General features: G+C 37.8%; 1 protein-coding gene across 1 annotated transcript in view; it reads right to left on the bottom strand.

Moving 5' to 3' along the window:
- CHRNA7 (cholinergic receptor nicotinic alpha 7 subunit) overlaps positions 1–27,805 on the bottom strand; it is a 218,368-nt gene that overhangs the window by 83,630 nt on the left and 106,933 nt on the right. The window contains exons 3-4 of the mRNA XM_001377478.5: positions 16,925–16,969; positions 2,098–2,207 (exon numbers count right to left, since the gene is read on the bottom strand). Of these exons, the coding sequence (XP_001377515.2) occupies positions 2,098–2,207; positions 16,925–16,969 (155 nt within the window). The remainder of the gene's footprint in view (positions 1–2,097; positions 2,208–16,924; positions 16,970–27,805) is intronic.

The raw sequence follows: 27,805 nt of genomic DNA on the forward strand, positions 1-27,805 counted from the left end.
TATAAAGACATGCCTATTAATAATAATCACCATGGTAGCAGTTAGGTAGCACCATGGACAGAGCACCAGACCTGGAATCAGGATGACTTGGGTTATCTGGCCTCAGATGTTTCCTAGCTGTGATATCCTGGGCAAGTTACTTAACCCTGGTTTCCTAACACTCTCTGCCCTTCTTAAAGCCCTGTCTTTAAACAGAAGGTAAGGGTTTTTAAATAATAATAATAGTCACAATATTCTATGCAATCACCTACCTCTCAAACTTGACTGGGGTTTTTCTGGTATTCTTCATGATCTTTATTGCTTTCCTTCCTTTTCACTTGGTTATAGACTCCCCTATACTCGGGAACCAGTGTACTCTGCTTCCTACCTCTCTTGTTTTCTCTTTCATTTTTTTCCTCTAAAAAGTTCCCTTACCATTCTTCTTGTTCCCCTATCCTATTCCTATTATCAAGTCCCCTTATCAAGGCTACTTTATCCCCTTTCCATTAAGCTCATTAAGGTCTTGCTTTTGTTACTCCTGTTCCTAAAGGGTGTACACAATTTTGTTATCCCACACATCCCTCTTTCTATTACTAAAATGCTGTGTCAAGGAATGAGAAGATGAATTGGCTGCTGAGGGAACTAGCAAACACTTCCCCTGATTGAATAGAGTGGCTAAGGACAAGGAGCAGGGGTGGCAAAAGTAATGGGAATGGGAAGGCTGGCAGAAGAGTAGGAGGAGCCATATAGTACCTTGAGATCTATTCTGGTTCTAACTCAGATTCAAAAATAATATCCACTAGTTGTGAACTGATCCAACCATGCTAGAAAGCAATTTGGTACCCTCAAAGGTCTATAAAACTGTGCACATCCTTTGATTCACAAAGAGATCAAAGAAAGAGAAAGGGAGCTATTTGCACAAAAACATTTATAGCAGTTCTTTTTGTGGGGGCAAAGAATTATAAATTGAAGGGATGCTCATTAATTGAAGAATGACTAAATATGTGATATATGATTGCAATGGAATACTACTATGCTATAAGAAATGATAAGTAGGGCAACTGGGTAGCTCAGTGTATTGAGAGTCAGCCCTAGAGACAGGTGATCCTGGGTTCAGATTTGGCCTCAGACACTTCCTAGCTGTGTGTCCCTGGGCAAGTCACTTAATCCCCAAGTCTTAGCCTTTGCCACTCTTCTGCCTTGGAACCAATACATGGTATTGGTTCCTAACCCTAACCCTAACCCTAACCAATACATAGTATTGGTTCCAAGGCGGGAGGTAAGTGTTTTGAAAAAAGGAAATGAAAAGCAAGGTAGTATAAAAACCCTGGGATAATGTATAAATTGATGCAAAGTGAAGTGAGCAGAACCAGAACATTATAAGCAATAACAGCAATAACATTGTACAATGATCCAGTGCTAATGACTTTGCTATTTTCAGCAATACAGTGACCCAAGACAGTTCTGAAGGGTTTATGATAAAAAATGTTCTCCATCTCCAGAGATAGAACTAATAAAGTCTCAATGGAGATTGAAGCATAATCTTTTCACTTAATTTTCTTGTCCTTTTTTGTACCATAGCTAATATGGAAATAAGTTTTGCATGATTTCACATGTATAATTGACATCACATTTCTTGCCTACTCAGTGAATGAAGGAGGGGTGGGAAAGAGAGAGAGAATTCAGAACTCAAAAAGTTTTTAAATGAATGTTAAAAATAAATTAATAATAATAGTAATTTAAATACTCTCCACTGATCAATTATTTACTAATAATTTTAAAAACATTTTTAAATGCCAAAGATGCTTATTTTGATGTCCAATGTACATTAACACATAATACCTTATGCCTTTCAGCCACAGACCTGAAAGTCTTGCTAGCATCTCCTTTGAGACAAGTATAAGAATGAGAAAAATGGCATAGGACTAAAACAGATTTCCTTAGGTCACATGCCAAGTAGGTAAGAAGTGATCCAAAGCATCAGGAAATCTCTGTGTTTTATTCTTTGGCTTCTAAATTAGTTCTAGAACATACAGACACTGAAAAATTTCTAGTACAAAGCTAGCACACAAACACGAATAAGAATAAGAATGTTTCCTTTGATCTCAGTATGCTTACCTGTTGTACAGAAGAATATCTGGTTTCCAAATCTGCCCATCTGGAAAGCGAACATTCTTCACCCCCGGGTATTCAGACATATTCCATTGCAAATAGTAATCTGTCCAATACTGACACACACAGGACATGAAATTAGTAGAATTTTCTTTGATCACCTATTTGTAATCCTTTCAAAAAGTGTTCAAACTCCAAATCAATGGGAGCTGCTTCTATTCCATTAACAAATGTCATTTGTTTAATTATTATCAATGAAATGTTGGAAAAGTAGAACCTCAATAAATATTTGCTAAAAAAATTTTTTGGTGTCATGCTTGTAATTTCTTCCATGGAATAGAAAATTCCCAGTGAGGAGACTTCCTTGACCAATGAATATGACCACCTGCTCTGCAACTTATGGTCTCAAAAAAAAGTTTCTTAGTGATCACCCTGGGACTTACTCAGCATCACACATCCAGTATGTTTGTAAGCTCTTTCTGCATCCCCAGTAGCTGGCACTGTGCATGGCACATTGTTGTTTTCCAGTTGTGTCTGATTCTTTGTAACCACATTTGGGGTTTTCTTGACAAAGATACTGAAGTAGTTTGCTATTTCCTTCTCTAATTCATTTTACAGATGAAGAAACTGAGGCAAACAGGGTTAAGTGGCATGCCCAGAGACCCAAAGCTAATAAGTGTCTGAGACTGGATTTAAATTTAGGTCTTCCTGACTCCTAGCCTGACACCCTATCTACTGTGTACCTATGCTGCCCTGGCACATAGTGGGTACTTAATAAAAGTTTGTTGATTTGATTTTTGTTGATTGATTTCTTGATTGGTGGTTGATGCATCAAAGGGAGGACTTGGACCCAGGATCTTCTAGACTCAGAGTTCACCTTTCTATCCATTATGCCATGACTGTCTCTTAGCAAAGAAGCACAAATTAAATTATGAGTCCCCAAGGAAGCTCTACTAAATTGCCAATCCCTCCTTTTAAATTCCCCACTCCAGAAACAACCTTACATGCTAACTCAGGGTTTCTTTACTCTTAATAATCCCTACATACTTCAGGGGGTACTAGAGCAACAGCTCCACCTATGTCCACTCCATATTTAATCCTTAAATGATTGCATATAAAGTGTTTGTATTTGGGGTGGGGAGAAGGTAGAGTAAGGAGGAGAGTCACATCTAAACTTGAAGTGCTTCCTTCTATTTGAAGGAAAATTAACTCTTATTTCTTATTAGATTTTTATGGGAGTGTTTCTTTGTTCAAAGATTATTAGAGTACAACAATGAAAGAGATATATCAACTGAAAAATGGAGAAGTCTTCAGAAAAAGGAAGCATGCAATCCATAAATATTAAACAACAAAAATTATTGTGGCATCCCCTTTGTTGCTGCTGCCCAGTCTAAATTCCAAGCCACAAAAAATGTCAGTTGAAGATTTTCTATACTAGTTACTTCCATTTATATAACACGTTATAGTTTTTAAAAAACTTTAACCTTCACTGTCCCATTTGGTGTTCAACACAATCCTGTAAGATAGACAGGGCAGAAAGGCAATGATCCCCTTTTTGCAGTCAGGATAAATGAGACTTAGAAAGGCTAAGTGACTAACCTAATTCACAAGATTAATAAGTGTGGAGCCAAGCCTGGAATATAAGTCTCCTGACTCCTGGTAAAATACTCTTCCCTTATAATATAATACCTCTAAAGGATAATATAAATTGAATGTGGTACAGCTGAAAAGGGGTTGGATTTAGTATCTAAGGGGCTAGATTCATATGCTCTTTCACTTACTTTCTGCACAATCTTGGGCAAAACACAACCTTTATAGGTTTCAGTTTCCTTCTATACAAAATAATGGGTTTACTTTGAAGGTCTCTAAAGAACCCTTTAGCTCTAAACTATGATTTCTTTTTTATTTTATTCTACCACCCCCCCCCAATTACATGTAAAAACAGTTTTCAACATTTTTGAAAGAATACTGTCTTGAATTCTCTCCTTCCCTCCCTATCCCTATTGCTACCCTCCTTGAGATGTTAAGTAATCTCATATAGTAATTCTATGATTTCTATGATCACTGCTGATATATTTCTATACAGTATGAAGATATTTCCAATTATACAGTCACTTCCTATTTTTAAGTCCAATCTAGGTCTATACAGGGCAGGGAAATTACTGTTGGCATAATTACAGAGAATTCAAGACTGCCCAGGCAATTGATTCAGATCCTTCAGACAAAATAGGGCTCTGGGCCCAAAATTATTTAGATTAACCAAGAATAGGATTCCAGATTAACCTAAATAAATATGCCCTTTTTCATTCACCTTGCTCTCAAAGAACTGGCAACTGAGCTCTGAAATCCAGTGGAAATAATCTATTTCAAGCTTATTAGTAGACATGATTATAAAAGAAATCATGATTTTAATGAGAACTGAGAAATAGGTCTTCAGAGAATCTGGTATGAGATTACAAGAGAAACTGAAGGCAAATTTCTACCTCTTTTTATATTCCATTTTATTTTTAGGCTCTGAGTCATTAAGATTCAATATGACAGGTGTCTCCAGCCCACAGTTTGTCAAGATAAGGGATCTCTCAGCAAGTTGTCCTCACTAGTCTCCCATCTTGAATTTTCCAAGGCCCTCATCAAGTAAGGGAGTATAGGAACTGGCTCCTTCGTTTCCCATTCTGCTTAGGGTTCTTAAGACCAACAACCTCTTCTCCATACTCTACCTTCACAATCCCCCATCCTACCCTCTACTACTTCTCATCTCAAAATCAATGGAAAAGTCGCTACTCAGCCAAAGGTTGAGGATCCCATTATACAAAATGACTAAACTGTTGAGAATAATTCAGGAAGGGGACTCATTTGGGACCAGTTTCCGCACACTCTCCTCTTCATCATACTAATCATGCAGCAATAGTAATCACTCACTTGCATGGTTCAAAACAATGAATTTTCCATGCCTGGTGTAGAGCTTTATGGTTATATAAGCATGGCATATGTGCATTTGCTGTGGGCAAAATGCCTGACTTCTTCTTTGGCTCATGAGATAGGGAACAGCAACAGGATTTAGACGATTGGTCGTTCTAGGAAATCCTGAAGATTTTCAAGAAAATGCTATTTTTTTAAATCTGGCACAATCTCAACAAATTCTCCATCCTCACAAACCTCCCTCCTTCCTTAGTTAGTCAACATTTTAAAATATAGTAGGAGCAGTTCAGACAATATATAAATAATACTGTGCTCAAATGGTTTCTAAAGGGTGAAGCTAGTTAACTCCAGTAAAGCAAAGCTAGAAGTTAAAAGATCTCAATTCTGCCAGAGCTTTGCCACTAACTAATTAACTATGTTAAGCTTGGGGAAATCATCAAACTTCTCTGTACCTCAGTTTTACTTCTATTAAATAGGGATAAGAATTCCCATCTTGGCTATGTAAGAAAAGTGGCATAAGAAAAAAAAATGAAATTACAGCTATAAAAAGTTTGAATGAGAAGTAATATGTCTATATGGCATTATTAAATACATATTTATATCTGTTCTGTGTTTTGTTTTCATACAGTATAACAGAATATGAGAATTATAAGCGTGCTTAACTATCATCTAGATCCAGGGTTCCTAACCTTATATCCTTGGAATTGTGTGGGTTTTTTTTTTTATATTCTGAGGGGGCAGCCAGATGGCTAAGTGGATTAAAAGCTAGACCTAAAGGCAGGAGGTCCTGGGTTCAAATCTAGCCTCAGATAATTCCAAGCTATGTGACCCAGTGCACGTAAGTCTCTTAACCCCCATTGCCTAGCCCTTACTGCTCTTCTGCTTTGGAACCAATACATTATATTGATTCTAAAACAGAAAGAAAGGATTTTTTAATTATGATACTTTATTTCAACATAATTGGTTCTTTTATTTTATATATATATAAATATATAATATATATATTATGCATTTAATTTCATATATTTAAAACACCATTCAGCAAAGTGATCTATAGGGGTCACTAGACTGACCAATAGGTACAGGATATAAAAACGGTTAAGAGTCTCCAAATCAGAGCCAATTCCTCATCTTGTAGTTTAAAAAAAAAAAAAAACCCTGAAGCCCACACAGATTCAGTGATTTGCCTAAGATTCCAGTGGGAAAGCTGAAATGACAATCCAAGTCCCCTGATTCTCTGGCCACAGTCTTTCTAGCATACCAAACTGTCTCTATCTATAAAACTATTGGGATTTCTGATTATTTTATTTTCCTTTTCATATATTTGAGAAGAAAATGAAAAAATCTGGGGCTGTTTCTAAGGAGTTTATTAGCCTTTATATTCAGAATTATATAGTTAGAACTGTAAGAGATTTTAAGTTCATCTAAAATCCATCTTTTACAGAGCACAGAATAAATTCAGAGATATGAAGGGACTTGCCTATAATCACACAGGTTGTGAAAAGCAAAATCAAGAACTGAATCCAAGTCCTTTGATTTCAAATCTAGCACTGTTTCTACTAAAGCTGTCTCTAGATTAGGCCAGACCATTGTAAAATATAGTGCTACTATACATGAAAAATTATCAGTTCCATTTAAAACTCTAATTAGCAGAAAATTTTAAGCACTGGTGGGGTTGGGGGAGAGAAAGGAAAGTTACAGTCTCTCCTGATAAAAGCCACCAGTGTCCAGCATTTAGAGGAACAGTACCCCATAATTATCAGTTCTCTAAACTGATCTCACTTCTATTTTAGTGTAATGGAGGCCATGGGTTGCCAGCTGGGGCTGAGATTTGGACTTGAACTTGGTGAGATTAATGTTATATAGGAACTGAGTTACACTATGAGCTTAATCACTCCATCCCACTTGCCAGAGACAGAGATAATGTTCTGAGGCAGTATAGGGAGAATTATCACTATGGGGAAATGATTTATTATATTGTTTGGAAAAATAATTACTCTTTAAATTCAACCTCATGAGATCTGTACCTAGAATGTCTCCTGACCTCAGTAACTCTAGAAATGCCAGAGATAACTGCAAGGAATTTGGGGTTCTCAGGTCCTGGATCCAAGAATGCTTGGAAACAAGTATTCTTGTTTTGGGGTACCATGCTCAGGACAGCAAACAATCTAATAAATTTCTTTCTAAACTATTTACAATTTTGGTGCTTATTTTCACAAACAACATCAAATCTGCCCAAGCCCTGGGAGAAATGTTTTTATGTTTGTTCTTGCTATGCCTTTGAAACGACTAGCCCTTTGCAAAGGCTAATACATTGGTCAGTGGTTAAGTAGAAATGAGCTCCTGAAATTGGGGGGAACACAGCCTTTTGGAACCTGAACAAATGTCAGAGAAAAGAGACTCCCCAAACTACTGAGATTATCAGTGAATCCCATGGAGGGGTGAAATGTAACAAATTCTGTCTCTGAAGAAATGGAGCCAGAGCAACCATGATATATGAGTGATAAAATAGACACAGTGAGGGAAAAAACCAAGGGAAAACTTGACAATGAAGCCATTGACCTACCATGCTAGAGATTCTGCTGTAATATATAATTGATGATCCACATAAGTAAGTCTTCCAAAAGTGACTGAAGAATGAATGGATGAGTGGAAGGATGATTGAATGAATCAGTGAGTTCAATATTATATAGGTCTACTTTGACCTTTGAATAGGTCTTAGTAATGGGGAAAAATAATCTTATTTATAATATTCTTTCACCTTCAATATAGTCAGGCAATTCAAAGCATACTAATGTAAATTATTACCACTAATATTAAAAGTAACAATAGGGGCAACTAAGTCCTCAATGGATAGTGAGCCAGGGCTGGAGATGAGTGGCTGTGGGTTCATATCAGGTCTCAGAAACTTCCTAGTTGTGTGACCCTGGACAAGTAACTTAAGCCCAACTGCCTAGCCCTGACAATTATTCTACCTTAAAGGCCATATTTAGTATTGATTCTAAGATAGATGATAAAGGTATTTTTAAATAATAATCATTAAATTTCTTGATAAAATGTGTGCATTTTTCTTAGGATTCACTTATGCAGCTTTTCCACATCTTCAATTCATAGACCTTAAAGCAACTTACAAATCAGATCTCTGTGTCCTTTCTAACCCCAATCCACCTGGAAAGAGTTTGAAGTTGTCTTACCCAGTTATTTTCAGTTTAGAAACTGAGGATTCTTGACAGTGCTTTTCTACAAAAACTAAAGCCATTAGGAGATTTTACTGGACCTTCAATTAAAGAGGAGAGGAGAAGCAAGGATAACACTAGAGCCCAAGCCAAAGGACAAATCATCCAGAGTAAGGCGTGCCTTTGATGTCACCAGGGGAAAACATCAGCTAACTCAACCTTGACTTTAATTCATTTGGGGGACTTAACTAGTTTACAGGGAGCATGGCAATCACCTAAGCAATAATTTGAAGCAGCATTGGATTTCCAGCCTGTTTACAATCAATTACGTCTCTGGATAAGAAGAGTTGCCCTAAATGTCCTCGAGGCAGCTAGCAGAAGAACACTAAGTTTGAGGTGCAAAAGCCTGGGTCTGAGTCCTGGCTCTCCTCCTTACTTACTGGCCTAACACTGGGCAAGTCACTCACTCTGAAAGTGGCCATTTCCTCATCTGTTAAATAGGGGCAATAATCCTTGCATCACCTGCCTCCACAGGATGGTCCTGAGGCTCAGACGAGATAATGAACATGGAAACATTTGCTAATCCTAAAAGACTATAGAAATAAAAGCCATGATTGTAACAAAATCAATTCACTTACTGACAATATTTACAAATTTCCTTATATATTCGCATTGTAATTGGATATATTCAGAAGAAACAAACCCAATTCCACCAGTGATTTCAAATAAAATGTGTTGGTGGACAGAAGATCCTGATATTTTCTGAGTTATCTGAAAGTTTTATTCAAGTATTTTGTATATAATTGGGTGGCTGGGAGAAAAACACTGTAATAAGAACTAAGAAATATGTGCTAATTGTGACCTTAGATAAGTCACCAACCCACTGTATTTGTTTCTTTTCCTGTAATATGAGAAACCTTACCTTACAGAGTCTCAATGACATTAAAAAAAAGGCAGTAATGTCTATCTGTGCATACACAGAGTGAAGATTTTGTGATTTTCAAGTCTCTAGCTAGAAATATTGGCACTTAGGAACAAGCCACAGAGCAAACATAAGAAAGGATAAATCAAATTTTTTTAAATGAATTCAGGGGGCAGCTGGGTGGCTCAGTGGATTGAGAGCCAGGCCCAGCGACAGGAGGACCTGGGTTCAAATCTGGCCTCAGACAATCCCTAGCTGTTGTCTTTAAAAAAAAAAAAGATATTAAAAAAAAAGAAAGGGATGTAGTCTAGAGGGGAGGCTTGGACCTTTCGGTATGAGGAGAGAGAAGAGAACCCCCCCTTCCTGAAAAGCCTTTTTCTCTAGTGCCAGCCTCTATCACACTGTGTTACCCTGGACAAGTCACTTACCCCCATTGCCTAGCCCTTTACCGCTCTTCTGCCTTGGAATCAATACCCAGTAGTGATTCTAAGACAGAAGGTATGGGTTTAAAAAATGAATTCAATTGCTTGTTGGCCCTGGGAGTGGGTAGAGAGGAGGAGAGGGAAAGGACACAAATCATGTGAATACTCTAAATTAATTAACTAAATGAAAAATGAAAAAATAACTAAAAGCAAAAATAAAAATGAATTCAGTAAGAGGGTAGGGTTGAGTGTAAGACTCCAGGACACTATGAGACTAATTTTTCTTAGAGGAGGCTACCTTGGAGGAGTGGAGCCACGGAGGGCAGGAAGTGGGTCATATAGAAATGTCCTCCTTTAACTAATTGGCAAAGATTGCTTATCATAGAGTCAGGAAGACCTGAATTCAATCTAGTCTCAAATATGTATTAGCTGTGTGGCCTCAGACACTATCACCTAACCTCTACTGCTTTAGTTTGCTCATCTGTGAAAAGGGAACTTACCTCTCAATAGTATTGTGAGGAGTAAAATGAGATAATATTTTTAAACAGTTTGTAAACCTTAAAGTACTACATATTATAGTTGTTACTGTCATTATTGCTAACTATTTACTAATCTCAATAGTTTCTACTTGCTGAATTCTGGCAGCACCTGTAACTGTCAATGCTCTAGAACAAAGGCCCAGTTTCCCTGCCTGAAGAGGATTCTTAATTTCTGAGGGAAGATAATTTAGCATTTATATTTTATTAAAATGTGGATCTTAATTTTTTTATATAACCAGAACCAAGTAGTTATAAAATGTATTATTGTTCAATCATTTCGGTTGTATCTGCTCTACATGACCCCATTTGGAATTTTCTTGGGAAAGGTACTAGAGTGGTTTTCCATTTCCTTCTCTAGCTCATTTTACAGATGAGGAAACTGAGGCAAACAAGGTTAAGCAACATGCCTAGGGTCACATAGATGGTAGAGGTCTGAGACCAGATTGGAACTCAGTAAGATGAATCTTCCTGACTCTACACCCAGTTCTCTATCCACTAAGCCACCTAGCTGTCACAGTTTTCAAATAGAAAGGAATTAAACATAAAAAGGAAAATATACTAATCATAAGACTGGGAAAGACTTCAAAATAAAATATTTTTTTCAAAGTAAATCATTATCTCTGAAAGTGTTGATTGACATTTTTAGCCTCTTTTCTGATATCAATGTCACTGTCACTTCTACCCAGAACTAAAACCTAATTATATTTAACCGTTTGAATAGATTTGTTAAACTGATCTGCCAACTGTATGAACTTATTGCTCCTCTCCAGGAATTTGTCATGGCAAATAGCTTTATGTGGACCAAATCATATAAATATATTTTAACATATTTAACAAGTCTGTCAAAATCAAGGTCAGGGGAGTCTATATACAAAGGGGAAAAAAATTCAAAGAGAATGTTTAACTTGTTGAGTTTTATTTTCCTGTATCCCCATTATGGCTCTGTAGGAGATCCGTAGTTTATAATAACTGGGCCCCAGAGTTTTAAAAGCAAGCAGTCAATATTCAGTACATTTGTAATGTGGCAGGGGGACAGGATGTTGGAAGTCTGAAACATGCGGAAAGAGAAATGCCAAAGTATGTGAGTAATTCTCTGCTCTGAATCACCTCCTGCCCACATTCCCTCCTTCTCAGAACTGGATCCACCATCCCCTGCATCTGCCTTCCTCTTATAATATATCTGTCCATTACTAGATGTCATTTTCCATTAGGACAACAGTAGAACAGAGGAAGTTAGAGGTAGCCTACCTATGAAATGATAGCTTTTTAAGGTTCCATTCTTGTTCCTGAAGTATTTCATTCTGGAATACAACTTTAGATATCTGTTTATAAGGATGTTTGGTGGAGAGGACAGCTAAGTGGCACAGTGGATTAAGAGCCAGACCTAAAGACAGGAAGTCCTGGATTCAAATGTGACCTGAGATATTTCCCACCCATAGGACCCTGGTCAAGTCAATTCCCATTGCCTAGCCCTTACCACTCCTCTGCCATGGAATCAATACTTAGTATCAATTCTAAGACAGAAGTTAAGGATTTTTTTTTTTAAGGATGTGGGGTGGAGTAGGAATCAGAAGAGAATCAGATCTTGATTTTTTAATCAACGTGCTGAGATAGACGCACACCTTTATCTGAAGCCATCTTAATGGAATATCCATAGATCAAGGAAGATGCAATAACTCCCTGAAAGGAGGATGTAGGGAATATCTCTGATTGATTTTCAGAAAGTAGGGCAACCATGAGTTGACTGATGACTGAGAATTAGGGGACAGGGACTCTGGCGAGAGTTGCCCCCTCTCCTATTGTGTATCAAATGTGGTTATCTCTCTTTCCCCTGAATACTAAGTCTGAAATGACACAGAGTGCAGAAGTGGGGGGTGCAGGGAAAGATGGAGGGAGGGAGGGGCCAGGAGGTAGTTTGCCACCCACAGGAGCAATTAGTTACAGTTAGTTGAAGCACGAGCACTCGATTGGTTGTATATGCTTGCCCTCTGGCTGAAGTATCTGTACTTCAAAGTTCCTAGTGCCTTCTGTCTTTCTGCTTCTTTTTCTAAGCACAAGTCTGAAATTAGAGCTCCTCAAGAGAGAACTTGGTGGTGAAACTGACAAAACATTGACCTAAAATCAGGAAAACTGAATTCAAATCCAGCCTCAACACTTACTAATTATGAGACTAAGAAAATCACTTAACCTCTGTGAACTTCAATTTTCCCACTTGTAAAATGGATATAATAATAGCATTTACTTCCTAGAGACACTGTGAGGATAAAATGAGACAATATTTATAAGGTACCTTACAAATGTTACATAAATTCTAGCTGTTGTTATGTTCCCTCACCAAGTAGCTGGGGTCCTTGATAGATTCCTGAAGCGCAGTCTGAAATAACAATCCTGAGAGTCAACTTTCTTAGTCTGGGAGGTTATGCTTTGGGTAGTCTCAAATTTGAAAATTCACAAATTCAGACTTAGATCTCCTTAAGGAAAAAGACATCTGGGTAGCATAATGGATACAGCACTATTCCTGGAGTCAAAAAGACCGGAATTCAAACTGAGCCACAAACACTACTAGTTCTGTGACCCTGGACAAGTCACGTAACTTTTGTTTGTCTCAATTTCCTCCTCTTTAAAATAGAAATCATAAGAGCACCTATCCCTCAGAGCTGTTAGAGAGACAAAAACGAGCTATTATTTCTTAAGTTCTTTGAAATCTTAAAGCACCTTATAAATGCTAGCTTTCTTATATATTATTATTTCTTTATCATCAGGCTTCTGGGAAAAGGAAGATCAGGAACATGGCAACTGCTTAGGGAAGGATATGTGGGTATTTCCAATACTTCCTACAAATATCCAAGGTGAATAGAAGTGCTTGTCTAGAGGACCATCAAAATATGTTTACTTTCTAGTTGGAGTTCAATGGACTACTTTAGGGCTTTACCTTTCTCTGCCTATTCATAGACTCCTGTGATTCCTTTGTGTCATCAGTTTTCTTTGGGGTAAAATAAAGACTGTTCCATAATACCCAAAATACCCAAAAGTGCCTATATGAGAGTTAGGAACCCTGTTTCCCCACCTTTGATAAACACAGCTATATGTGATGCAATATCATCATAATATTTAGAGATTTTCTCATGCTACTGAGGTTGAGGAGTGGGAAAGAAACAAATCCAAGCAGGGGGAAAGACCCTCTGTGGACCAGCCACAGTCCAGGTGAGACCAGTCTTTAGAGAGCTATGGAACAATGGCCACATTTACATTTTCCATAACACCGTACAGGGGTAATTAAAGCCCTAATCTGACTGTGAACTCATTGGCTATACCAGAGGAGTATGAACTCTGGCAGTTGCTACCAGGATGGAAACATGAGACAGACTGTCATATTGCCTTAGGACTAGACCCCAGCTGAGTACAGGGAACTTTTTCACCTGGTTGACCACAGGATAATGAATTTTTAAGCCATACACAGCAATTTACCAAGTCAAAATCAAACTAAATTGGGTGCTAAGGCATGGAGGAGTTGGCATCTGTAGATGAAGCAATCCACATTGATGGAATCAAAGGGATGTGATTTATTGAAATCCACTATGGGTTAGAAGAGGCAGAGATCCCCTGGGAGATAAATGGCTTGGAACAGTTATTACTGACTGTACTGAGCTTAATAAACTTCAATACGTAAAGGACACACAATTTTGCTGATGTTCACAGTTTTGTCTCCCTAAATAACACATTTATTTATTTGTTGACCAAATGTCAGAGCACCTAGGAATAGAATAAGCCTTAAAGATCGGTTATTCCAAAGCCTTCATTTTATCCCAGATTGTGGAAACTGAATCCTAGAGAAAAACTTAGGTTACTTATGTAAATTGCCCAAAGTCTGTTGTATTCTAAGCCCCAAAGCAGAGCTAGCTTTCTCCTAGGAACTCAAGGCACCTACAGATGGAACTGGACAATTAGGTAGTACAATGGACAGAGAACTTCACATAGGATCAGGAAGAGGTTTATTCAAATCCAGCCTCAGAAATTTCCTAGCTGTATGAACTTGGGAAAGTCACTCAGCCTCTGTTTGCCTAGGTGGTAGCTAGGGAGCTCAGTGGATGAAGCATTAGACCTGGAGTCAGGAAGACCTGAGTTCAAATTTGGCTCAGACACTTATTAGCTGTGTGATCCTGGGCAAGTCACTTACCCTGTTTGCCTCAGTTTCTTCAGTGTAAAATGAGCTGGAGAAGGAAATGGCAAACCACTCCAATATCTTTGCCAAGAAACCCTCAAATGGAATCATAAAGAGTCAGGCAAGATTGAACAACAACCCTTAGCTATTCTTTCGTTGTCATTTTGGATTTTCATTTAACTTCTGAGTGTGTCTTAACTCCCCAGTAAATTCCACGATTATTTAGACTATGCTTTGGATTCCCTTCAGTAATTACCAATATGCCTTCCATATAGCAGGTGCTCAAAGAATACTCCTGGAACAAGGGGATGAAAGAGAATGTTTCAGAAAGGGACATTTGCCCTTCATAAATATGAGGCAGCTGGCAGAGAGATGGCCTCCAAGTCAGAAAGACTTGGGTTTAGGTGTTGCCTTTGAAATATTGGCTGTGTAAACTAAGGCAAATGACTAAACCTCTCCGTATACCAGGCAACTTTTAAGACTATAAATTCCAGAGCAAGTACCAAACCATATTGTTAGAGGAAGTTAGTGCCTTAATGGTAGCTCCCTATACCAATGTGTACCCAAAAAATAAGAATACAAAAAACTGACAAATTAGCAAAGGTCTAGCTTACAGTGCAGGGGCTCCTGGGGCAAAGTTAACCAAAGGCACTGCCATAGGTCAAAACCTGCTTTTGTGCAATCTTAAAGAGTTGCTAGTAATAATATATTCTCCTTGAGGACAAGAACTAATTTTACTCTTTTTCTATATCCCCAGGGCTTAGCACAGTCCCCGGCACTTAGTAGGTGCCTAGTAAATGCTTGCTGGTTGGATTTTACTTGAACTGAACTGAAATGAATTTAATTGAATACTAACTATTCAGTGTTTGTCCTCTTCCCTGATGTCTCCCCCATTACACAAGATCCTTGAAGTGAGGGACTTGTGACTTTGTATCCCTGGTGCTTAGAACAATGTCTGGGACATAGAGGCTTCATAAATACTTTATTAATTGACTGACTACAAAGTTGATGTGCTTTTTTCAGGGCTACTAAAAACAGTACAGCCCATAATAATGCTATTTCCTCTTATTTCCCAAGAATCCAATGCCTCCCTTTAAATAGTTCAACCTTCTAACTTGATAAAAACCAATTAGCATAATGAGGATTAAGGAGACTGGGTGTCAGAGAAAAAGATAGTCTGTCACTTTCCCTGTCTGCCTCATTTTTCTTTAGATAGAAAAATTCTCAACAAAGTCCTTCTCTGTTGCCTCAGAGTGGCATGGAAATGACTGGCGTCTCAAAGGTCATGCTTGAGAATCATAACATTTGGCAGGTCTCAAAGCTCAGTGTACAACCTAACAATGGACTGTATTCGCTGTCTTCTAAGGATGAGCTTAGCCAAGTTTGTTAAGGCTCTTTCTCAAGCTGACTGCTATTTAATGAATATTTTGGTTACAACTTCTGAAAGCTGCCATCTAAGGTCCTGAGAAGCTGAAATTTGCCCCAGTGGTGAAAGCATCCCTACAACTAAATGGAATCTTTGAATCATTAAAGTACCGTACCAATATAATATTTTTAAATTATTTTTTTGAAATCCACCCAAGCAACAACTGTAATGCAAAGCTGTTGTTTGTAACAAACAAAAATTAACCTTTTGAACATTTTTAGATGAGTGTATAGAATTTAACTTTAGTCTTCTATAGGATTACATAACCAATATGCTAAAATGGATTTGGGGGGACTTAAGAATAAATACCTTAAATTGTCCTTTAAATGTCCCTCTTTGAGTAGTTCAGTGGATTGAGAGCCAGGTTTAGAGAGGGAGGTCCTGGGTTCAAATGTGGCCTCAGACACACTTCCTAGTTGTGTGACCCTAGGCAAGTCACTTAGCCCCCATTGCCTAGCCCTTACTGTTCTTCTGCCTTAGAACAAATATTGATTCTAAGACAGAAGGTAAGAGTTTTTTTTAAAAAATAAATGTCTCCCTTTTTCAAGATGCATTTATGAGTTGTTGAGACTAGTTGAAAATGTAATCTTAAAGACCAGTCTATATCATTTATGGAGCCAATTAGCTTATGCTTTCAAGAACCTTTGACAAATTCTTTTGACAAGCCTTACAGATATAGGGCCATGCAGTAGATATGGCAAAGGTGGCTTAACCCCTAAGATGAGGCATTGTGGATCTAAGATATAGCAGAGCAAGAATAAAGTCAAACCCTCACATAAAAGGAAAAGGTCAAATGTCTTTGACATTTCCAAGGGGCATGCCTGCCATGAAAATAAAACTTTTACCCCTTTTTTTAAGTGTGTAGATTTTTCTAAAATGAGATATTTTGTTTTAAAAGGGCATTGTTATATTTGGGGAATGGATATGTACTTTATCCCTTCTAAAGAGTAGCACACAGCATAAAAGTTTAAGTGGACAAGGGAGGAAATGAAGTTGATGAGATTCATCTCTAAATGTATTCATTTATTTATTCAAACACTTACTAAACACCAACACAGCCTCTAGACACTAGACCTTGGAGATATAAGCACAAAAAGGATACAGTTCCTACCCTCAAGGACTCTATTCTTTGTAAAGAGTGGAATAGATTTCCAAATAACTAAGACAATTAGATGTATTATGTGAAGAAGGGAAGACTAAAGAACACACTGAGAATTGAAAGAATTATTTCTATCGGGGAAGAAGGGAAAGAAAATTCTCATCTTACCATCTGCAGCCAAATATTGGTGGTTAAAACTTGATTCTTTTCATCCTGAAAAAAATAGAGAAATATTTAGAGATATAATGATTAGAGAGTTGTTTATATATTACCTTACTTGACTTCTTTTTTAAGTCAATTCATAGGCTGCCATGACCAAAGAATTCATCACCTAGAGGCTAACCTGCTGGTGGTAAACTTCTCTCCTTTAAGTTATATTGGCCCTTGGACAATCCCTGGAGTCAATCTTTTGCTAAGTCACAACTATTGCTCAAGAATTGGCATAAGGAATATCATTGAGATCTGAAAAGAATGTGGGATGAAAGCTAATAGTTAGATAGTCCAAATGCTCCACTGGTACCCTAGAATGTTGAAAATAAAAATAAAAAGCTAGAGGAAGATTCCTAGGATGTTGACTAGACATCTGTGAAGGATCTACAGGAGAATATATACAAGAATCTCATTGGAAAAGAAGGTATAGATGGCTGCAATATGAAACAATAGAGAGAATATCCACAATTCACAAAAGTGCAGATCTTTTTAAGTACAAAGAAAACCAAATCATTTCCTCCTTTTTCCATAAAGCAGAGGAATATAATCCTTTAAAATATACTCTGAAACAATTAATCATCTTAAGATCTTAATCAATCATCATCCACATGGCCTATTTAAACTGAGAGCGCAGATGATGTATATACGTATTACTGATATAAAAAGTGGGAGACCACATGAGGTACTGGGGCTATATTCTATGACCAAAGTATGAGAGGGGAGAGAAGGGAAGGTAGATAGGAGAGGAGTTGAAAGGAGAAGAAAAGAAGACAGGAGGAGGTAGGAGAGAAGACAGAAAAGTGAAATAGTATAAAGTACTAATTAAACTATGACTGTGAGAATAATGATACTAATAATTCACATTATGTGGAACTTTAAGATTTATATAGAACTTTCCTGAAAAGTAGGTAACATAGATTTTATTTCTCCCATTTTACAGATGAAAAAGTGCAGATTCAGAAAAGTGGTTTGTCCATAATTATGCATCTAGTAAATATCAAAGCTGGAATATGAGGCAAGAGAAGCAGAAGGGAACAGACATTTATTAAGTACCTACTATGTGCCAGATACTGTGCTAAGCACTTTACAAATATTATCTCCTTTGATCAAGGACTCAAGGTATCTGTAGAAAAAAAACTTTGTTGAGTGACAAATTCAATGGCACTTAAGAGAAAGAGGAGGCCATAGTAGGCTGGAGTTTGGGTGATTTTGTGAAGAAGGTAGAAACTAAGCTGAGTCTTAGAGGATGAGAAAGAACTAGGTAATCCAATAGGAGCAGTGAGAACATTCCAGAAATATGATCAGTAGAAGTAAAAGTAAAAAATCCATAGAAGTAAAAAATGAACATGGAAAGGGGACAGTTAGTTGACTCAAGTGGATTGAGAGCCAGGCCTAGAGCTCATAGGTCCTGGATTCAAATGTAGCTGTGTGAGCCTAGGCAAGTCACTTAACCCTTGTAGCCTAGCCCTTAGTGCTCTTCTGTCTTGGAATTAATACACAGTGCTGATTCTAAGATGGAAGGTAAACGTTGTTTTTTTTTAATGAAAATGAAGTATGAGCTCAACTAAATTCAGAAACTGTTCATTACCTAATTATCCAATATATGCATGCATTTTGCTGGGTGGTAGAAACACAGTGGAAAAATTAAACAATCTCTGGCAACAAGAAGTTTATCATTAGCACTGAAGAGAGTAGGATTCCACATATACCCAAAAAAGAAAATTCAAGGCAATTTGAAGAGCCTGGTACAGTAGGATGAATACTGGATTGGAATGTAGAGGAACTAGACAATTCACCACTACAGCTTTTGGAACCCAGAATACATTGTTTCACCCCTCTGGAACTTAACCCTTTTTGCCTCAGTTTTCCCATATGGAAAATGAACTGGAGAAGGAAATAGCAAATCACTCATATCTTTGCTAAGAAAATCCCAAATGGAGTCACAAAGAATCAGACACAACTGAAATGACTAAACAATATCCTTGTAGTCCATATTTATGGAACTAGGATAAAGACACAACAAACAATAAAATTGCATATAATGGGGAGATCAAGGAGGGTTTACAATGTAACACCAGAGCAAAACCTTATAAAGAAAATAAGAATATTATTAGGCAGAAATGAGAAGAGAAGACATTATAGGAATAGGAAACAGTTTATGAAAATGCAGAGGTGGGAGATGGACTATCAAATTCAGAGAACAGCTATATATGAAAATAATAGATATATATATATAATGTATTAATCCCAGTTTGGGAGACAAAAATCCACTATTTGATAAAAACTGCTGGGAAAATTGGAAGGCAGAATGGGAGAGATTGGGTTTGGATCAACATCTCACACCCTACACCAAGATAAACTCAGAATGGGTGAATGACTTGAATATAAAGAAGGAAACTATAAGTAAATTAGGTGAACACAGAATAGTATACTTGTCAGATCTTTGGGAAAGCAAAGACTTTAAGACCAAGCAAGAGATAGAAAATATTACAAAATGTAAAATAAATAATTTGGATTACATTAAATTAAAAAGGTTTTGTACAAACAAAACCAATACAACCAAAATTAGAAGGGAAGCAACAAATTGGGGGGGAAAATCTTTATAACAAAAACCTCTGACAAAGGTCTAATTACTCAAATTTATAAAGAGCTAAACCAATTGCACAAAAAAATCAAGCCATTCTCCAATTGATAAATGGGAAAAGAACATGAATAGACAATTTTCAGATAAAGAAATCAAAACTATCAATAAGCACATGAAAAAGTGTTCTAAATCTCTTATAATCAGAGAAATGCAAAGCAAAGCAACTTTGAGGTACCACATCACACCTAGCAGATTGGCTAACATGACAGCAAAGGAAAGTAATGAATGTTGGAGGGGGTATGGCAAAATTGGGACATTAATGCATTGCTGGTGGAGTTGTGAATTGATCCAACCATTCTGGAGGGCAATTTGGAACTATGCTCAAAGGGCTTTAAGCAACTGTCTGCCTTTTGATCCAGTCATACCACTGCTGTGCTCTTTGTGGTGGCAAAAAAAAAAAAAATTGAAAAATGAGGGGATACCCTCTGATTGGGGAATAGCTGAAAAAATTGTGGTATATGTTGGTAATGGAATACTATTGTGCCCAAAGGAATAATGAACCAAAGGAATTCCATGTGAATTGGAATGACCTCCAGGAATTGATGCAGAGTGAAAGAAGAAGAACCAGGAGAACATTATACACAGAAACTGATACACTGTGGTACAATCGAATGTAATAGACTTCTCTATTAGTAGCAATGCAATGATCCAGAACAATTTGGAGGGATTTATGAGAAAGAACACTATCCACATTCAGAGGGAAAACTGTGGGAGTAGAACACAGAAGAAAAACAACTACTTAATCGCATGGGTTAATGGGGATATGATTGGGGATATAGACTCTAAATGATCACCCTAGTGCACACTTCAACAATATGGAAATAGGTTTTGATCAAGGACACAAACAAAACCCAGTGGAATTGTGCATCAGCTACAAGAGGGGGAGGAGCAGGGGGGAAAAAAGTCAGCCATGGCACTTAGTATCAGTAAATCTTTTGAGCAGAAGTGGTGGTTCCATGGAAAGAGTTTCAGGTTTGGAGTTAGATGATATGAGTTCAAATCTCAGCTCAGTTATTTTCTGGATTCTGTGTGATCTTAGACAAGAGACATAACATCTCTGCTGTTTCTTTGTCTATTAAAAAGAAGGGATTGAATTAGATGATTTCTGCTGCTACTTTCCAACCTGAAATTAACGATATTATGCTTCTTTTTTTTTTAATCATCAGGTGATGAATGGATAAAATGTCTTAGAACTGATCCACTCTCTGAACTTAGCCAAACTGATCCATAGATAATAGAGACCTAGTTCATTCCCATATCTGGAAGTCTTTTCCTCTTCATCTCCACCTCCTGACTTCCTTCGAATCCCAGCAAAAAATCACAACTTCAACAAAAAGTCTTTCCTGATTCATCCTATGTTAATGCCTTCCCTCTCTTGATTCTCCTCAATTTTTACAGTATGTATCTTGTTTACACATAGTTGTTTGTATGTTGTCTCCCCCACTGGCCTGCGAGCTCCTTGTAATCAGGGACTTTCTTTGTGCCTTTCTTTGATTTAGTACTCAGCACAGTGTCTAGTGCTTGGTGGGTGCCCAATAAATGCTTATTCACTTACTATCACAAAGCGTATATACCTTTCTAGTTTGTAAAAACCTTCCTGAAGTTCTGCCCTGCTAGCATAGGCTTAGATAACCCACAATGCCACAATGTGACAGTGCAGAACATATCACTTTAATGAAAAAAGTTCACCTAAAACAGTATTAATCAGTCAGTCAATAAGCATTTATTAAGCTCCTACTATGTGCCAGGAACTGTGCTAAGTGCTAGATCATCAGTATTGCTTTCACATAATTAGACTTCTTCAGGGTTTTTTTTCTTTTCTTCTCACTATGTTAGTACCCCAATATTTATTTTTAAAATTATATTAAGAATTGTATGAGTTAAAAACAAGAATCTTTCAAATCAAGTTTCCAACTAAAGAAAGTTACCTTTATTGATAGACTTAATTAATGTATAATTTGGTTTTTGCTTAACAGTTTTTCTTTCTTTCAAGACAAAGTACCAATGGATAAGTAGTTAAAGAATATTAATAAATGGGGGGGGGCAGAATTAAACCCTTACCTTCTGTCTTAGAATCACTACTAAGTATCAGTTTCAAGGCAGAAGAATGATAGGCAATTGGGATTAAGTGACTTGCCCAGGGACACATAGCTAAGGAAGTATCTGAGGCTGCATTTGTACCCAGCTCCTCCCACCTCCAGGCCTGACTCTCAATCCACTGTGTCACCTAGATGCCTCAAACAAATGGTTTTGAAGAGAACAATTTCAGCCTACAAATAACCTTATGAAAGAATGTTCAAAATCACTAATCATCAAAGAAATAAAAATGAAGATAACTCTAAGGTTTCATTTTACAATAAGCAAACTGATAAAGAGGATAAAGATGGAATGAGTCAGTATTAGAGGGTTGTGGAAACACAAATACCAATGCAGTCTTGATGGAATTGTGAATTTTACAACCATTCTTGAAAGCCATTTGGAATTTTGCTAAGAAATTGACAATGTCAGTACTTTCCCTCTATAATTATCTTCAATTTATCCTATATATTTTGTGGCTCTATGTAGTTGTTTGCCTGTTGTCTTTTCTATTAGACCATGAGCTCCTTGATAGCAAGAACTGATTTTTGTCTTTCTTTATATTCCCAGGACTTAGCACAGTGACTGACATATTCTATCATTCAGTCATTTTTTCAGTGCTCTTTGACTCTTCTTTACCCCATTTGGGATTATCTTGGCAAAGAGACTGGAGTGGCTTGCCATTTCCTTCTCCAGATCATTTTACAGATGAGGAACTGAATAAAACAGGGTTTTGTGACTTGCCCAGGGTCACACAACTAGTGAGTATCTGAAGTCAGATTTGAATGAGTCTTGACTCCAAGTCTAGCACTCTATCTACTGCCCCCACTTACCTCTCCCATGGGTAGCACTTAATAAAAGCTTACTTACTAAAGGGTCTCTGACCTAAAGGGTCTTCCCTTTGACTCAGAACTACCACTGCTAAGCATTTACTTCATTGAGATTAAAGCTAGATAGAATTTTCCCAAATGCCCCCAAAATATTTATAGCAATACTTCCTACAGTAACAAAAATCCAGAAACAAAACTTTCATGATATAAACTTAAAAATTTTTGAAAACCAAGAGTTCAGTACAAGGAAACATGAAGCTCACAAGTAAATAAGGCAAGTCAGCTTTATTGAATGGAGATAGAGACTGAAAAAGCAGAGCAGCAAGAAGGACACAGGGCAGTCCACAGGGTCCTGTATGGAGTTAGGTGCCCTATTGAGACCCTGGAGAGTACCAATCCCCCAACCTGTAAAATTTCTTGGGTTTTCATAAGGTACTTTTCTGTGTTTCATAGAGCAGTCATAGAGGAAAGGGAATGAAGACCTAGATCAAGAGACTGGTGCCGATTCATGCCAGCTGAGGAGAAAAGACTCCTAGGGAATCAGAGCTTATTTGATATTCAAACTCCCCACTATCAGGAAAAGGGGCTTTGGACTCTTACTTATGGCCTTATTCTGACAGGATAACTCAATTTCCCTGACAGGGGTTTTGAGCTTCTTCATTTAAAAAGGGTCAGAAGGTTACTGAAGTCACTATTAAAGTAAACATCTGTGGCAGCTTGGTGGCTCAAGGAATAGAGTGCCTTCTGGAGTCAGGAAGACCTGCATTCAAATCTGACCTCAAATACTTCTTAGCTGTGTGACCCTGGTCAAGTCACTTAACTCCAATTGCCTAGCTCTTACTGCTCTTCTACCTTAGAACAGATATTCATATTGATTGTGTCAAGGAAGCTCATCCCCTCCCCCTCCTGAGTAACTTCACATGTCTATCAAACATTCCTGACACACCACAATATCCACTATCCACAGTTGCACCAGGGTTGCTTCGGTGTACGTTCTGTACGTCAATAAGTTAAGGTTTGGGGAAGAATCGGGGAGAACCGGGGGAGTATTAAGAGAGAAGGGAGAAAACACAGAGCAGGCAGGTGAAGGGGGAGGAGAGAAGATACATGCAGGCTAGGTACCACGCAGTCAAGTTACTTATAGGAACGTTGTCTACCCTTCCAATAAACTTTATAAAATATATATCTGGGTAGAAATATTATTTTGATTATTACAGATAGCAACCACGAAGGCATTTTTTTAGAACCTTAATTTTCTTCTGAGAGAAGTTTTGAGTTAGTGCCTAGTAAAGCTTAGGTAAGATAGAAGCCACTTTAGTTAGCTGGCCTGCCTTCATATGCGAAAGAAACTTTGGCAGAGAGAGGGAACAAGCTGCTGTTTTTCCCCAGATCAGATCACTTTGGTTTAGTGAGAAAAACTCCCTCTCCTGAGTTTCCCCACCCCATTCTCTTACTTTAGAAGCCCAGCCCCAACCCCGGACTTCCCCAGTCATGGGAAACTGCTGGCTCGAACTGCCGCTTTGCTCAGCCAGGCACTAAGCTCAGTGTGGGGACACCCCCTTAAATTAATCCTGGGGTATAGTTTAGGGGCTCCCTGGGGCAGTAGAAAAAGGAAAGGAGGCTTTTGCCCAAAACTGAACCGGGGACCCAAGCAGGGGAGTGGCTGCTTTATATTAATGGGCTGGATCCAGGAAGACTCCTGTTTCTTCCCAGTGTCTGCACTCTCCCCACATGGCCACCCCCCACCCAACACAACCCGTTTTGGACGAGAATGGGGTGGTAAAGGATGGCCCCCTCACAGAATGGCCATTGCAGACTAGGGGAACAGCCCACTCATCTTCCCTATCCCCACCCATACCATCCCTACTTCAATCCTTTTTTGTTCCCTCCTTTCTACCCACCTTACTAAGATCCCTCTAGACCTCATGCATGATACTCCTCTCCACCCTGCCCCCAGCCCCTCCCTAGTTTCTCTCCAACACCACACCCTCAGCCCAGCCCCCGATCCTTTCGCTCTGCCTCCCCACCTGCTGACCAGCTCCATTCCACCACCCTGCCCCCTTCCCCTACCAGCCTCACTACAACCCACTCCACTGAACTCCAAAATACAGGCCAAGCAGCAGTTGCTACAGATGATTCAAATAAAAGTCTTTTCCCTCTAAGAGTTGTCCCTACATATAACAGATGTGGAGATTTAGTAAACATTAGACATCATACACCTTTTTCTCCACAGGACATTGAGAGTTTCAAAGAAAAAAACACCTTCATATGAAGCTGAGCCTGTGGTGGTGATAAATAAGTTTGAAAGCATTTTTCGCACATATAATCCCACATGGCTTGATGTTGAAGATCTGCTCCAGGCTTTGCTAACAGAAAGGGAAAGGAATAAGATTCTTTCTCTTGTTAATCAGGCCCAAGGAGATCCAACTGAAGATCCCAAATGGGACCCAAATTCAGAACAAGATTACTTACAATTATGCCAGGCTAGAAATGCATTGATAAAAGCTATGAGAACCTGTTCTAATAGGCCTGGTACATGGACTAAATTTGAAAATCTTAAGCAAGAAGATAGCGAAAATCCTGCCCAATTTATGGATAGACTTATCAAGTTGGGAGGCAGATATATTGAACTTGACCTGGATAGAGAACAGGACCTTAGACAAATCAGAATGCAATTTGTCAAACAACAGTTGTAAGGTAGTTAGGAATTATGTTATGACTAGCTGTCCAAATTGGCCTACTATGGAACTTGAAGAATTGAAAAGAATGGCAGTTTATGCTTTTGAGGGACATAAGGAAAAGGAAAAGGAGAACACTGATTTAGTGGAAGCATTAAGGAAGGAAATAAGGGTATTGACTTCTAAACAGGGTGAGAAGGATAAGGAGAATGCTACTTTAGTAGAGACATTGAGGAAGGAAATAAAAGAATTAACTGAAACAGTTGTAAAGACAAAGCAAGGAAAGATCATAGTTCCCCTATAAGAATCCACAAAACACTAGCATGTTATTTTTGTGGAAAAGTTGGTAATGTGATTATGAATTGTAAGAAGAGGAATCAGGAAAATAGGAATAGAAGTTTCAGGAATAATGATATGAATAGGAGAAATAGTTATTCCAATGAAGCTAATCAAAACTCACACCCAAACACCTGTACTCAATGTGGGAACTCCCCTCAGCATGGGAGACTCCAGAGGTGTGGACTAAGGGATTGTGATGAATGATAGTACTTTGGAGGGGAAGGAACCTCAAAGAGTCTGGAAGTGAACTTTTTGTAACAAAAAGTAAGGGTCTATTTGTAGTTGAAGTAAAGTTAAAGGTCATTGTTGTATTTTCCTATCTCTGTATTTATTATAATTGTAATGGATGACATATCTGTAGTGATTTTCACTTTTTAGTCCTCGGCTCCACATGAAAATGGTTGGGACATATTGGAGACAATTCTGTTACACTGTTACAGTCTCATACCAAGAGGGAGGGAAGAGCCCAAATGGCTTAGTTACCCTGTGATGTATTATAACCTCATCTGGGAGGTAGAAATGATTTTTTCCTGTGAAGCCCTGCAGCTTCAAAATGGATTTGTTATATTTGTATATTTTCATCAACTGTACAGAGGTTTTTCTGGGTTTCTCTCCCACCAAATTTTGGAATGATGATAATAACAGACTTTGTTAAAATTATCTTTGCCAAAGTTGAAAGATTGGCTACATCTGTACAACTTGTGACAAGCATTCATGATTTCAAAGGTTTTTACATGTCATACAGCAAGTCATGTAAATCCTAATAATAGGGGTTTGTTTGCAATTGTCCTTAAATGGGCTCTTATAATTTGGGGGATTTTGGTACTTCTTAGAATCTGTATTAGCTGTTGTACTACTGTTTTTAAAAGGCTTTTATGTACACTCACACAGTGGATCCTGGCCAAGTTAAGAGAATATAAATTTCATTTTTGAGTGAGCCCCTTTTCTGTTTTGCCTCTGCTTGGCTAACACATTGTCACATGGAATGTGAACTGTGAAACTATGATTTTTTAATTATTTTTTCACTTTATGTTTGTAATAGGATATTTGATTTTTTTCTCTTTTTCTTTACCTTGGTGATACTTGAAGTACATAAAATCAGCATTAATATTTTTTATACTTGAAGGATAAGGTCTACAGTATAAGTTTACAGTATCTATTGGCCCTAGTAATATGCATATCCAAAAGACTATGGAAACCTGCCAATCATTGATAAATGTTATGGAACTTTGTTTAATGATTATGTCTGATTCCAGGAGAAGGGAACAATAGAGTCAATATACACTGCCAAGTAGCACGAGGTCAAAACAGACCAAAACCCATCCAGGGAGGATTGTTGAACTTCTATGCCAATACAAAAGAACTTGTACCTAGTGTGCAAATCAAGGTTGTAGCATTTGACATATGTTAAGATGCAGGACTCCTTGTACCACACTCCATGTGCAATATTCTGAGTCAAGTATCTTAGGTTGTCTAACATCCTGGCTCCCCTTATCTCTAACAGTGAAGATAAAATCAGACCAGGGAATGAATTTTCCCATTTGCTGCTGAAACTTAGTCCTTTTTCTCTTATAGTTTGGCAATTTTCTGTAATCCTGGCTACAAATGGGTACAGTGCTGTATTGCTGCTATTGTCCTACAGGCTTATGAGACATAAGAAACTTTAACAGGGCATTGCTGTGATTCAAGAACTTTTTACAGGTTATTTTTATTTTTTTACTCAGAATGTTATACATGTAAGATTTTTATTTTATTTTTTATCATTTCTGTACTTATTTTTATACAGAATTTCATTTTTTTAATCTTTTATTTGGGATTTTTGGGGGTGGTTTGTTTTTGCTTTGTTTTTCTTTTGACAATTGTTTCATATGTCTCATAACTCAGTCATGTATCCATCCCAGTGTGATTCTGGTGTTGGCCAACACCCTCCTCAATGGGGATTGTGTAATTATCCTAAAATGCAAGATTTAAAATTTTTTGGAGAAATTTCAGGAAAAAAAACTGGCCAACATCCCAAATCAATAAAGTGGCTCCTTTTTGATAAGGTGCTGTAAAGATGCCTGAAGAAGCTACACACTGCATCAAAAGATCCAGAATGAACTTTGGGATATAATGAACTGAATTGAAGGGGTTGAATATACTTATTCTGAATGTAAACTCTTATGCCAAAGGGGACTTCCCCCTAATTGGCATTTTGTCAATGTGTCTATCAATCAGTTTTTGTATTTTACTCCTATCTCTAACTATTGTAACTCCCCCTTAGAAAAATATG

Source organism: Monodelphis domestica, chromosome 1 (assembly GCF_027887165.1).
Source record: "Monodelphis domestica isolate mMonDom1 chromosome 1, mMonDom1.pri, whole genome shotgun sequence".
In the NCBI taxonomy this organism is placed as follows: Eukaryota; Metazoa; Chordata; class Mammalia; order Didelphimorphia; family Didelphidae; genus Monodelphis; species Monodelphis domestica.